Source organism: Rhinolophus sinicus, linkage group LG01 (assembly GCF_036562045.2).
Source record: "Rhinolophus sinicus isolate RSC01 linkage group LG01, ASM3656204v1, whole genome shotgun sequence".
Lineage (NCBI taxonomy): Eukaryota > Metazoa > Chordata > Mammalia > Chiroptera > Rhinolophidae > Rhinolophus > Rhinolophus sinicus.
In genome coordinates this window covers 169223795-169238949 of record NC_133751.1, presented here as the reverse complement: position 1 = coordinate 169238949, position 15155 = coordinate 169223795, and the positions used below count along the sequence as shown (strand labels likewise).

Genomic DNA, 15155 nt, shown 5'->3' with positions numbered 1-15155 from the left:
TCCCCAATTTTTCTGGAAGTCTGATTTTGTCTCTCCTGTTTTTCATTGGTACACCATAAATGAAGCATACAAAATGACATTTCTTTCTTTTAAAGATGGGAAAATGTTCATTTTGCTTAGAGATTAATAGTAAAACTTTAAAAAAGAAAAAATTCAAACACATGTGATAAAGAAAATCTGAACTAGGAAGTTTACATTATGTAAGTACCATACTGATACTATCGGGGGTGCCAAAAAAATGTGTATACAAGTGGACATGTTGGTCAATGTTGCTCAAGCAGTAGTTCACCGTAATCAGAAGTGTCTGGACGCTGATGGTAACCACAATTGCAGAAGTCAAACATGACTTGTACTCATCTTTTGTTATTGGTATATATTGAGTATTAAAATTTTAGTAACAGTTTTCCTTCCTTAAAATGTGTATACATTTTGACACTCTCTGTATATACATTAACACAGTATGTGATTTTTCCAGCTTAATTTAAAGATGAAAAAGTGATGAGAATGCATTCCAAAACTAATGATAGAATAGATCAATAACTGTTTACTAGTTGTATCATGCCTTTCCCAGAGTGATGTACTAGAAACCTAGTGCTATAATTCTTGCCTATTTGTCTCCTCCATTCTCTGAGCTTTTTGCTGTTTAAATCCTGCTACAAGTTCTCATCCACATCAATATCCATTGCCATTCAGTTGTTCTCTTGCAGTCACCAAAGTCAAATTACCAAAATATGTCTAGCTCCAATGAACTTGGTTGGATCCCTTTTCCATTTATGGTTCCTGACTTTCTAGATTCACACAGACCACTTCTTTTTCACATATTCTCCTGAGAATATTAATATTATAAACAAATGATGAAACAGCAAATAATTTTTTAAAGTAAATTCCTTAAAAATCTTGTCATGCATATAAGAGGCTACTTTCATTTTAAGTTCTGGGGGTCTATGATTGGCAGATTTTCTTTATTTCCATCTTTCACTACCATTTACCCAGACCAAAACACTCATCTTACTAGAAAAGGAAATTAGCTACTTCGAAACATGAAAAACAGGCAAAAGTATAAAAATGTGAGTAATCGTCATTGTGAGCATAGTGAGTACTATGTAATTGTGTGAATAGGTGATTTGCATCTGTTACGCCTTCCTCTGTCTTGGTTTCATAATTATCTCAACATTTTCAGATCGTTAACTCTGCCAAATACAAATTAGAGAAAAACAACTCTCCTAAATGACAAATACTTTTCCTAACCCCAGCTCCAGGCTCAAAACCACAGAATTTTCTAGATGAAATTAATCTTTTTGTTTTGTTTTGTTTTGTCTATAAACTGTATTCCAAATTCTTCCTAACCTCTACCTATCCATAAGTTCCACTAAATGTATATTTAAAAAAATAAATTTATATCCCCTTCGCTCTTTTGCCTACCACCAACTCCCGACCTCTGGCAACCGCCTGTCAGTTCTCTGTATCTATGAACTTGATTACTTTTTTTATTCTACATATAAGTGATATTAGATGGAATTTGTCTTTGTCTATCTGACTTATTTCATTTAGCATAATGTCCTCAAGGTCTATCGATGTCACAAATGTTAACATTTCGTTCTTTTTTATCGCTGAATACTATACATATATAATATATATTATATATAACAGTATATAAATATATATATTATAATTTACAAATATTATATAAATATATATTATATGTAATATACATGTAAAATATTATATTATATATATATATATGAAGTTGGACAATTAAGTTCTCGAACTCATCCTAGAAAAAGTGCTACATACCTCATTGCTGAATATCACTACGGTCACCTTGGGAAGCTATACATTGACGCCAGCGCCTAGTCTACCCTTCAAAGCAATTTTGGAATTCTTTTTCTGGAATGGCCATCAGAGTTCTTGTCATATTACCCTCGATTTCCTGAATGTCATCTAAATTTCTTCCTTTCAATATTTCCTTTATCTTTGGGTAAAGAAAGAAGTCATTAGGGTCCTGATTAGGTGAGTAGGGAGGGTGTTCCAATACAGTTATTTGTTTACTGGCTAAAAACTCCCTCACAGACAGTGCTGTGTGAGCTGGTGTATTGTCGTGATGCAAGAGCCATGAACTGTTGGTGAAAAGTTCAGGTCGACTTTTTCACGCAGCCTTTTCAGCACTTTCAAATAGTAAACTTGCTTAACTGTTTGTTCAGTTGGTACAAATTCATTATGAATAATCCCTCTGACATCAGAAAAGGTTAGCAACATCATTGCAACAAGTTCGTGAACTTAATCGTCAGACCTTGCACGTGTGCGCGTGTGTATAAACACACGCATACATATATTTGTGGATTCAAGTAGGTTATGATATGGTTCAGAAGGTATTTAAAATACTGCTGCAAAATATTAAATATGCATTAATATTTCCAAAGTGTTGCAAGAAAATAGGTTATATGTTTCATTAGTGATTTAATGACGCTTGAAGCAAAATGGCATTTATTACTTTATTATTTATTATAAGGTTATCCACACCTTAATGGTGTGCATTGCTGTATCCACAACGTCCATAAACAGAGAATTCTCTGACTTGTTTTTGGTGGAATACCTGTTCCCACTTTTGTGAATGTTTACTGATAAGATTTCTCTTTCCTTCCTACTGCAATGGCATTAGTGGCTGAATGCCAGTGTGCACATGTTCCTTTCTTTTCCTCTTCCCATGAAGCAATATGAACATTACACATTTCCTTCCACTTTTGAATCCAAAGGAAAAATAGCCTTTTTTTAAAAAAGCTTAAAAGTGCTTTTCCATTATTTTTGCTATGGATCTTTAAATCATTTTGAAACAGGAAATTTCACTCTACTGCTGAAATCTGTTTCCCTTAGACTGTAAAAGTGTTGGATTATCACTTAATGTTACTTTTCTGTGAGACTCTTTTGAATCAGATAACTCTCTAAGTTGAGGGTGGAAGAAATGGGGTAAAGGACTGGCTGGACATTTAGACATTTCTTTTTTCAGCAGTTCTGTTTCCTATTTCATAGTAAACCTGGTTAGGAAATTGGTTATGAAAACAGAAATATATTTAAAAGTAAACAAATCAAAATTTGGAACACATGTTTCTTTTTTAAAAGAAGGTCCAGAGCAAAGGGAAAGACAAATGCGGAATTGAAAATTGCATTAATGAAATAATAGAAAAATGCAAGAAAAAATAAAATATAACTATTAGTGACATAGTAAAAAGAATAGCTATGAGAAAGATGTGGCAAATAGAATTGCCCACAAAAATGGATCTTAATATATACTTAGCCACGTTGATCAATTACACTTGCTCTCAATTATTGCCATTTTAATTTGTATTTTCAAGGTTGGAATATGACCTGTGGATTTGAATATTGTTAGATATAGTCACTGAATATATGTGCCATGGAATGTGTGGGCAGAATTTATGGAATGAGAACATCTATTAAAGGTCATACAAATTTATATTTGGAGGCATGCATATGATGCCTACCAGTCTATAGAAAATTCCACACTAATACTATTTATTAACCATATCTGGATTTTGTATTTTAGAGATGGTTTATACAATGAAGAAAGAACAGATTTTGGGGGCGTCTCTATGTCTGCTGCTTAGTTGTGCTTCTGTCCCCCTTAATGCAGTTCCTGAGGAAGATGAAGAACATGTAAACATTACAGGTAAAATGTTAGAAGCATTCATCTTTTTAAGCTAGTCAAAGCTGTCAATATTAATCCAAAAATTTAATGTAGTTTTCTACATTGTGTAGGAAGATTGGTTTTCATTAAGATGACATTTTTCTTACGTAATATCTTACATATAATGTGATATGTAAAACAAACAAGCAAACAACAACAACAAAAAACAACTCTTAGTCCAAAGGAGTCACATTAGCAAGGAAGACTTTTCTCTCTCTTTTTTTTTTTTTCCAGGCTATAAATATTAAACACTGAAGAACTCTGAAAAATTTTGAGGAGCCATAGCTATAAAAAAAACTCTATGAAACTTGATGCCACCCTTTGGCTGGGAAAAGTGTGAGAAGGAAAAAGAAACCACAGACATCTGAGGTTTCAGCCATTCTCTCTCTTTTGCCCTTATTACCAAAATAAGAACTTTCCAGACAAGTCCAATGTGAGAATCTAGTCAAGCGGGACACCAAGAGATCTGGGTAATAGAAGTCAGTTCTAATCCCATAAAGCTCTGTGTCCAAAAATAAAATGTTAGCAATAAAACAATAGAACAGGGAGAAGACTGTACAGTGATTATTATTACAGATTTCTTTCTTTCTTAAAAGTAATAATTTGTGGAAAATTAGTAAATTATTGAAACGTCAAGTCATTGGTAATAGTGGGAGAATATGCACACGGTGATAGCTTCTATTTGTACGTATGTTTATAAGGTACCATAAATTTCCATAAATACATTCTTATTTCATATCGTTAACAGCTCTTTAAAGTGATTTTGATCAGTATACGCCCCTTTGATAAAGACTGAAAAAATGCATCGTATGTGTCTGAAACTGTGGTAGGTGCTGAGGAAGTAGTGATGACTGACTCTGGGTTTTCAAGAATCTCAACTGCACATGGGAGACTGAAGTGTAGTTCAGTATAATGTAGTTATTTCAGTAGAATGTAGTAAATGAAGTGACAGTGTGCCTAAGGTGCTGCTGTTGATGCAAAGAGGAAGAGGACTCATCTAAGCTTGGCCATCTGAGAGATGGGCATGGGGAAGTGGCCAAGTGGTAAATGCTACATCACTTCAGCCTGCAGACAAAAATGAGACACTTTGAGCAGATCTGAAGATTTGCCCCAGGGGTACCCACAGCTGGAAGCCGAGCCACCCATGCCAGCCCAGGCTGGATGAGGCCCGACTAATGAGTGGACAAGAAGCGAATCCAGCTAGGGTCATATCCTACCTGTAGTGAAAAATAAAGGCTTGTTGTTATATGTCATCAAAAAATATATAGTTACAAAATGTTTTAACATGAAACATTATTTAATAAAGTAAAAACCATAATGTGCCTTATAAAGATATTTGGGCATTATGAGTTAAGCTCCAATTCTTCATTTGGTTCACTGATCAAAAGAGCTAAAGATCTAATATTCTGGAGGTTGGGTAGGAAAGGGATGTGGAGAATAAATTAAATCCCAACAGGGAAAAAAGCATGCAACCCCATTTTGGGTATTGGAAGAAGAAAGGGTCCAAGTGTTCCCAAATTCACCCAGTCCAATCTCCCTCAATTAGGCTAAGAAAATGCATGCCAGTTAACCAGGAGGTTCCTGAAATTGTTGCTGCTGCCACAGTCAGCCAAGAAACCAGAATTAACCTACCACTAATTAAGCCAGAGTTTAAAATCGCTGGATAAATCCAGACCAAACCCAGCTGAATAAGAAAAAAATAATTGATTTTAAAGCTAGACGTGAGGACCACTTAGCTGACTGAGCTGTGAAGTCTTACCCAGTTTTGGCTTTGCTTCATTTTTAATTAATCTTAAAATACCATGACACCATATCAATTCAGTTTTTGAGATACCATTTATCACATTAGGCCAAGGCTATGCCATCATTTTATAGAATTACTCCATTTCATTGAAATAGTATACTATCATTTTATAGAAAAATATGCAAGATTTTATTGCTTCTCTCACAAGTCGATAGACCTCATAAGAATCAGTCCAACCTGAAGGGAGGATGAAATAGAATAAACTTCTTGAAAAGACAAAATGATAACAATAAAAATAGTGGTGATAAGCTTTTTGAAAAAGTTCCTTTGGACTGGGAGAGATTAGCAGGGAGCATTTAGAGAAAGGCAAGTATCTTTTCTATGATGTAGAATCGGCCAGACCTAAGCTTGCATGTGTGGTTTGCCACACAGTAGTTTTGCGAAATCAGATGTGTTATGTAAACATACTGATTGCCAGTGTCCTCATCTATAGGTAAGTAATGTAAGCAACTATGTTCATATGGTTGTTGTATCAACTGCAGAAAGCATCTGATGCATTTTCTGACACAGAGAAGACAAAGAGTACATGTCTGTGTTCTTCCCTTCCAGAGAAATCCAACCTTTTAGTCAGACCATGAAGCAACATGGAGAATCGTAGGTAGTAAGTTGCCTGAAAGCTCTAGGTTCCCTAAAAAGTTCCAGGAGAAAGAGGATTCTAGTAGGCAAGGACATGACATGTCCCCAAATATTATCATGAGTCTTCCATCCAATATCTCACCACAGGGGAAGGGGAGAGTGAGACTGTCGTCTTCAGACTATGAGACATAAAATACAAGAAATCGATTGCAAAAATGCTTAAATATAAATTATACTCCTATTTATCTGGCTGCACCACATTAAATCCGTTACATTCCCCTGTATGTGTTTTCCAGTTTCATGGCTTTAGATCATACCTTGTCATAGTAAACACTTCCTTTAAATCAGGAAAGTTATCCCCGATCCCCTCAGACAAGCTTAAGTGTCTCATTAGACACGTGCACAGCACCCTGAGGTCCTTGAATATTTATATAAGAGGGGCGATGGCTGCCACCTAACATACTACCATCCTTGCTGTGACAGCAGTGCCTGCTGCATGTTGAACACGCAATTGCTGACTTTCCAAAAGGTTTATCCTAAGTAAGAAATGAAAACAAGACAGACTTCCATCCCTTTTGGGTGGAATGGCATGGCACTGTGTGCAGTAGGGCCCACCTGATCACTCCCACACCTGAGAGATGCTGTTCATGTGTGGGTCCCAAGCTCACTGCACAAAATTCAGGAATTACAGAAGAAATGCATGAAAATATGAATGGTAAAGATGAACAATTAGATAATAGTTAATAAAATAGAGTTAATTGACAATGTTTTCCTTAGGAAATTGGTGTAAAATCATCACCCACTCTCTTCATCAAAAACTGTTGGTTTTCATCAAGTAAATTTTAGAAAAGAACAATTTTTGAGTGGAAATTATATTTTTAAGTCTATGTGCTTCACCTAAGTGCCAATTTAGAAATCTCAGGCACAAACATCTGTGACAATATCACTCAGTTATTAAGAATGTGTGAGATATACGCTGTAAAACAACGTGGCATCAATTCTAAAGTCATTACTGATGGTGTGAATTAAAGTCATTACTCATTGATTTGTGAAGTGCTGTTTTATAATTTGCAAAATGGAGAAAGTAAATCCTAACTCAGAAGGTTGTTGTAATAATTAAATAATATTACAAAATGTCTGAAGTATAGTAATTACTCAGTAAACATTAGCTCTTATTACTAGTACAACCACAACTATGGTGTACTCTTTCATTTTTTTGTGGTGCACTGCTACCACCTGGTGGCATAACTAATAAATAGCAGAGGGAACTTGGGGTGAGTATATCCTTAATACAGAAAACGTAAAGTAAGAGATTTGGCATGATGACAAGGACTATCAAGTATATTAAGAGTAAAAAGTAGAGGGATCATCAGTGAAAAAGAATATGATATAAATTATTGATTTATAAGAAATACTTTTCCTGAATATGTATGGCAACTTAGTCTTCATGCTGTGCTGTCTTTTGTAGGTAAAGATACATGTATTACAATACATCTGTTATATTTTATTGTCTTATCAAATTTTAAGTTGGAAAGTTTGCTGTTCTATAATTTCTGTTGGCTCAATTTATTTCAGTTAAAAAAAATAGTCAATTCAGTTATGAAAGAAACCAAAACAATGACATAATAATATGTCAGCATAATAATACCAATTTATGTATAGATAGCCATATTTTTAACCATTCCAAGATTGAAGGCCTACTTATCACTTTATGACTCATAAACAAAATTAAAAATGACATTTCAACTATTGTGTTACAAAGAGTTTTAACATTACTGAAATATGGCTAATACTTGACATTAATTCAATAGATCATTAGGATAACACATTATGAAGGTCAAACGAGGCTTGATAAAATTTTCAAATGCAACTTTTATAATATCTATTTCTTTTCTTTCAAAAAATACACCGAAGTTTTGAAGCTATAGGAAATTTTAAATTGATTTTCCTTCTAGGTGATTATATACTCAAACGTACCTTTTATTTCATGTTTTAAAAATGTTTTATGTAAAAATATTAAAGTGACATCCGTTCATGTTTCTTTTTTCAAAGTAAATTATTTTATAGTATATTAAAATACTTTTTTGAAGATATTTATATTTACCAGTTTTAATTGAATAGAATACTGCTGCCCCCTAAAGGGAAATTTGGTTTAGGGCATTTTAAGGTTTCAATATTCCCATAAGGGATCGTAGTGAATACCGAAAGACATAGACAATACTCAAGCAGTATTTTTTTATTTTATTTTTTTATTAGTTTTAGGTGCACAAGACAAAGCAACACTTAGATGTTTATCATTTATATCCCTCACACTGTGTGAACCCACCTCCCCCCATCCACTATCCCTCTGACATCTCACAGAGCCATTACATTTCCAGTCTCTATTCCTAATGCTGTACTCCGCTTCCTGTAACCATATACATACAAATACATACATACATACATACATACATACATACATACATATATAGATATATCTATAGCTATATCTATCTATCTATCATCTATCTATCTATCATCTATCTATCTATCATCTATCTATCTATCATCTATCTATCATCTATCTATCTATAGATAGATAGATAGATATAGCTATAGATATATCTATATATGTATGTATGTATGTATGTATGTATGTATTTGTATGTATATAAGATAGATAGATAGATAGATAGATAGATAGATAGATAGATAGATAGATAGATATAAAATTATAGTTGACATTCATTATTGTTCAGCTTCAGGTGTACAGTGCAGTGATCAGGCATCTAAATCATCCCTGAGGTGGTCTCCCAAATGGGACACGTGTCCATCGGATACCCTACAAAATCTTTACAACATTATTATGTTCCCCAAATTAATTTTCAAAACCCAGTGGCCATCTTGTGGTTACAGACTATTTTCTAATCCCCTCACCTTCCCCCTTATCCCCACCCCCCGCCCATCTAGCAACCCTCAGTTTTTCCTCTATGTCTCCAAAACTGTTTCTGATTAGTTCATTCACTTATTCTTTTCTTTAGATTCCGCATATAAGTGAGATCATATGGTATTTGTCTTTCTCTGTCTGACTTATTTCACTTAACATAATGTTCTCTAGGTCCATCCATGTTGTTGCAAATGGTAAGATTTCTTTCTTCTTTATGGCTGCGTAATACTCCATTGTATAAATGTACCACAGTTTCTTAATCCAGTCATCTACCGATGGGCATTTCGGTTGTTTCCATGTCTTGGCTATTGTGTATAGTGCTGCAATAAACATAGGAGTGCATAAAGATTTTTGAATTGGAGTTTTGGATTTCTCCGGATAGATACCTAGGAGTGGAATTGCTGGATCATAAGGTAGTTCCATTCTCAGATTTTTGAGATACCTCCATACTGTTTCCATAGTGGCTGCACCAATCTGCAATCCCACTAACAGTGCACAAGGGTTCCCTTTTCTCCACATCTGCTCCAGCACTTGTTGTTTGTTGATTTATTGATGATAGCCATTTTGACTGGGGTGAGGTGGTATCTCATTGTGGTTTTTATTTGCATTTCTCTGATGGTTAGTGAGGTTGAGCATTTCTTCATATGTCTGTTTGCTATCTATATGTCCTTTTTAGAAAAATGTCTCTTCATGTCCTCTGCCCATTTTTTAATTGGGATGTTTGTTTTTCTGGAGTTGAGTGAGTTTTTTATTAATTTGTGATATTAACCTCTTATCAGATATATAATTGGCAAATATCTTTTACCATTCAGTAGGATCTCTCTTTGTTTTATTGATGGTTTCCTTTGCTGTGAAAAAACTTTTTAGTTTGATGTAATCCCACATGTTTATTTCTTCTCTTACTTCCCTCATGTGAGGGGATATATCAGTAAAAATCTTACTCCAGGTAATGTCTGTGAAGTTTCTTCCTATATTTTCTTCTAGGAATTTTATGGTTCCATATCTTACATTTAAGTCTTTAAGCCATTTTGAATTTATTTTTGTATATGGTGTAAGGAGGTAGTCCAGCTTCATTTTTTTGCATGTGTCTGTCCAGGTCTCCCAGCACCATTTATTGAATAGACTGTCTTTACCCCACCATACAGTCTTGCTTCCATTGTTGTAGATTAAATGGCCATATAGGCATGGATTTATTTCTGGACTCTCTATTCTGTTCCATTGATCTATGTGTCTGTTTTTATGCCAGTACCATGCTGTTTTGATTACTGTAGCCTTGTAGTATAATTTGATGTCAGGTATTGTTATACCTCCCACTTTGTTCTTATTTCTCAAGATTGCTGAGGCTATCCAGGATCTTTTATGGTCCCATATAAATTTTAGGATTATATGTTCTATTTCTGTGAAAAATGTCGTTGATAGTTTGATAGGAATTGGGTTGAATGTTTTATTATTGGTATATACAAATGCAACTGATTCTGAATATTAATTTTGTATCCTGCTACTTTACTAAATTCATCTATCAGCTCTAAGAGTTTCTTGGTGGAGTCTTTAAGGTTCTCTATATATAGTATCATGTCATCTGCATATAAAGACAATTTTACTTCCTCCTTACCGATTTGGATGCCTTTTATTTATTTTTTTGTCGGATTGCTGTGGCTAGAACTTCCAGTGCTATGTTGAATAGAAGTGGAGAAAGTGGGCAACCTTGCCTTGTTCCTGATCTTAAGGGGAATGGTTTTAGCTTTTTCCCATTGAGTATGATGTTAGCTGTGGGTTTATCATATATGGCCTTTACTATGTTGAGATATGATCCCTCTATTCCCACTTTCTTAAGGGTTTTTATCATAAATGGCTGCTGGATTTTATCAAATGCTTTTTCTGCATCTATTGATATGATCAAGTGATTTTTACTTTTCATTTTATTAATGTGGTGTATCACATTAATTGATTTGCGGATATTGAACCACCCTTGCATACCAGGATGAATCCGACTTGATCATGGTGTATGATCTTTTCAATGTATTGCTGAATTCTGTTCGCTAAAACTTTGTTGAGGATTTTTGCATCTATGTTCATTAACGATATCGGCCTGTAGTTTTCTTTTTTTGTGGTGTCTTCGTCTGATTTTGGGATCAGGGTGATAGTGACTTCGTAAAAAGTGTTTGGGAGTCTTCCCTCCTTCTGGATTTTTTGGAAGAGCTTGAAGAGAATAGATGATAATTCTTTTTTGAACGTTTTGTAAAATTCACCTGTAAAGCCATCTGGTCCAGGGCTTTTGTTGTTTGGGAGAGTGTTGATTACTGATTCAATTTCTCTGGTGGTAATCAGTCTATTCAGGTTTTCTGTTATTTCTTGAGTTAGCCTTGGAAGGTTGTATGCCTCTAGAAAATTGTCCATTTCTTCCTGATTGTCATATTTGTTGGCATATAGTTGCTCATAGTAATTTCTTACATTTTTTCGTATTTCTGCATTGTCTGTTGTCACTTCTCCTCTTTCATTTCTGATTTTATTAATTTGGGTCCTCTCTGTCTTTTTTTTATGAGTATGGCTAAAAGTTTGTCGATTTTGTTTATCTTCTCTAATAAACAACTCTTGGATTCATTGATCTTTTATATTGTTTTTCTGTTTTCCATTTCATTTATTTCCGCTCTGATCTTTATTATCTCCTTCCTTGTACTCCCTTTGGGCTTATTTTGCTGTTCTTTTTCCAGATCCCTTAAGTGTCAAGATAAACTGTTGATTAGTGATGTTTCTTGTTTCTTTAGGTAGGCCTGCAATGCTATGAATTTCCCTCTTAGGACTGCTTTCGTGGCATCCCATACATTTTGGGTCATCGTGTTTTCATTTTTGTTTGTCTTGAGATATCTTTTGATTTCTTCCTTGATCTCCTGCTTGACCCATTCATTATTTAGTAACATGTTATTCAGCCTCCATGAATTGGTGTGTCTTCCAGTTTTTTTCCTGTAGTTCATTTCTAATTTCATAGCACTGTGGTCAGAGAAGACAATTGGTATGATTTCAATTTTCTTAAATTTATCAAGACTTGTTTTGTGGCCTAACATATGGTCTATCTTGGAAAATGTTCCATGTGTGCTTGAGAAGAACATGTATTCTGCAGCTTTGGGGTGAAATGCTCTGAAAATATCGATTAAATCCAAGTGGTCCAATGTGTCATTTAAGGCTGTTGTTTCCATATTGATTTTCTGTCTGGAAGACCTGTCCCTTGTTGTCAGAGGTGTGTTGAAGTCCCCTACTATGATAGTGTTACTGTTGATCTCTGTCTTTATGTCAGTCAATATCTGTTTTATATATTTAGGTGCTCCTATGTTGGGTGCATAGATGTTTACTAGGGTTATGTCCTCTTGTCGGATCGATCCCTTTATTATTATATAGTGCCCATCTTTGTCTTTTAATATTTTCTTCATTTTAAAGTCTATTTTGTCAGAAATAAGTATTGCAACTCCAGCTTTTTTCTCATTTCCATTTGCATGAAATATCTTACTCCAACCCTTCACTTTCAGCCTGTGTGTGTCTTTTGATCTGAGGTGAGTCTCTTGTATACAGCATATACAAGGGTCTTGCTTTCTTATCCACTCAGCCACCCTATGTCTCTTGATTGGAGCATTTAATCCGTTTACATTTAAAGTGATTATTGATAGGTACATAGTTATTGCCATTTTAAAATTTGTAGTTAGATTGTTTTCATCTTTCTTCTATTTACAGAAGTCCTTTTAGTATTTCTTGCAATGCTGGCTTGGTGGTAATAAATTCCTTTAGCTTATTCTTTTCTGGGAAGCTCTTTATCTCTCCATCAACTTTAAATGATAGCCTTGCTGGATAAAGCAATCTAGGTTGTAGGCCTTTGTTTTCCATCACTTTGAGTATCTCCTGCCACTCCCTCCTGGCCTTCAATGTTTCTGTAGAAAAGTCCTTTGATAGTCTTATGGGAGTTCCCTTGTATGTAACCCTCTGTCTTTCTCTTGCTGCTTTTAGGATTCTCTCTTTGTCTTTAACCTTTGCCATTTTAACTATAATGTGTCTTGGTGTGGACCTGTTTGGGTTTATCCTGGTTGGAACTCTCTGCACTTCCTGGGCTTGTATGTTGGTTTCCTTCATCAGGTTAGGGAAGTTTTCGGACATTATTACTTCAAATATGTTCTCAATCCCTTGCTTCCTCTCTTCACCTTCTGGTATTCCTATGATGCACATGTTGTTGTGCTTGATGTTATCCCATAGGTCTCTTAAACCATCTTCATGGTTTTTTATTCTTTTTTCTTTCTGTTGTTCTGTTTGGGTGATCTCTGCTAACTTGTCTTCTAAGTCGCTAATTCAATCCTCTGCTTCATCTAACCTGCTTTTAATTCCTTCAAGTGAGCTATTTATTTTGGCAATTGTGTTCTTTATTTCTAACTGGTTGTTCATTATGGTTTTTCTATCCTTCTTTATGTCGTCTCTAAGCTCCTTAAACATTCTTATCATCAGTGTTCTGAACTCTGTCTCTGATAGGTTGGTTACCTCTGTTTCATTTGTTTCCATTTCTGGAGGTTTCTTCTGTTCTTTTATTTGGGACATGGTTCTTTGTTTCCCCATTCTGGCTGACTCTCTGTGTTTGCTTCAATGTATTAGGTAGATCCCCTAGAGTTCTTAGTTCTTGCTGGTTATCTTATGTAGTATGTGTCCTTTATATTTGACTTGCACTACTTCGTTCTTCTCCTCTGCGTGTGCTCCAAAGGTGACTCTTGTGTTGTGTATATTGTCCTGTTAAAGAAGATCTTTAATTGCTTTTCGCTTGTGAGTAGGTGGGGTTAACTCCTAGGCTGACTAGTTGTGAGACTTGGCTCTGCCCACCACAGGGTGTTCTGCTTCGTGAGGGTTGACCACTTAAATGTGGTTTGGCCTCTATGGGCTCTTGTGCCTGTAGAGAATTCCCTCTGGGTGTGTCACTTGTAGGTCAAACCCGGTAGTACTCTGGTTTGGTCTGGAGTTGGCCTCTGGGTGTGTTCAATCTTGTGCCTCTTAAGCTGGGCCCTGGTAGGGCAATGTCAGAATAAAGCAAATCACCAAGCACAACAACAACAACAAAGAAAACATCAAATACATTCACATGTAAAAACGACCAACAACCCCCACTCAACACAGGCAAAAATATCAAAGATATAAAGACAAAACAAAAAGCAGCACCAGTCTTGGCTTAAGCCCACCAAGTAATCTCCAGGTTGTCCTCTGCTATACCAAAGAGTCCCCTGCGTATTGTGCAGGAAGAGCTGGTCACCTGGTGCCCAGAGTGACATTGGGACTGCAGATTTAGATGCGTGGGGCTGAGGGGTCTGTATGGTAGTTTTTACAAAGCCAGTGCAGTCTCTGCCCTTGCCTGCACATATGCACACGGAGAGTAGCACCACCAGCCCTGTGTCCAGTTCTCCTGAGTCTTAGGGCACTTCTTCCGTGTGTGTGTGTGTGTGTGTGTGTGTGTGTGTGTGTGTGGCAGGCGGGAGATTTCTGAGCTGCGGAAAGCTGGGAGCTGCATCTGCCGCTTACTGCTGATCCCTGGGTGTGTCTCCGCAGTTGTAATTGCCCCGCCCTAAGCAGGCCAGAAAGGGTGGTGGCTGGGGATGGAGGAGTCTCTTCTCTCCTAGCCCAGCAAAAATCACACTCTTCCCAGCCTCTTCCCTGGGTCAGAGCTGCCCGCCGGTCTTCCCAGTGCCTGAGCACTAAGGCTCCTCTGTAATCTGAAACTACTCCTCATTTCAGGGACCAGTTTAAGTCTCTGGAAGGGCGGGGTAGGATTGGAAGAGTGGGGAGAGGGGCTCAGGTATGAGTTTGTGTCCTTTGTCCGGCCTAGGGCCCAACTGGAGGTATCAGCTGAAGTTATTGCTTTAAATGCTGGATATGCTGCCCCCTCAGCAGGAGAGATCAGCTGTGGGACGCAGGGAAAGAGCCCACTTCCTGGCTTTTGTGTTCTCTGTTCTGTCCTGGGATCCCCTGCGTCTCTGCAGCTGGGTATGTTGGCCGTGTTTCCACCACCCTAGATGCGAACCCTGTCCCCATAGCCGCAGAAGTGGGCCGCGTCTCCAGTCCGCTCCCTTCCCTCTTCCCCTTCAAGCAGTATTACATGGTATTCTTTGGTCATTTTCATTTTTGTTGTAAGA

At 36.4% G+C, this 15155-nt stretch overlaps 1 protein-coding gene across 1 annotated transcript in view; it reads left to right on the top strand.

Moving 5' to 3' along the window:
• Positions 1-15155, top strand: part of TFPI (tissue factor pathway inhibitor) — a 64994-nt gene that overhangs the window by 23358 nt on the left and 26481 nt on the right. The window contains exon 2 of the mRNA XM_019740703.2: positions 3560-3682. Coding sequence (XP_019596262.2) covers positions 3562-3682 — 121 coding nt within the window. The 5' untranslated portion in view covers positions 3560-3561. The remainder of the gene's footprint in view (positions 1-3559; positions 3683-15155) is intronic.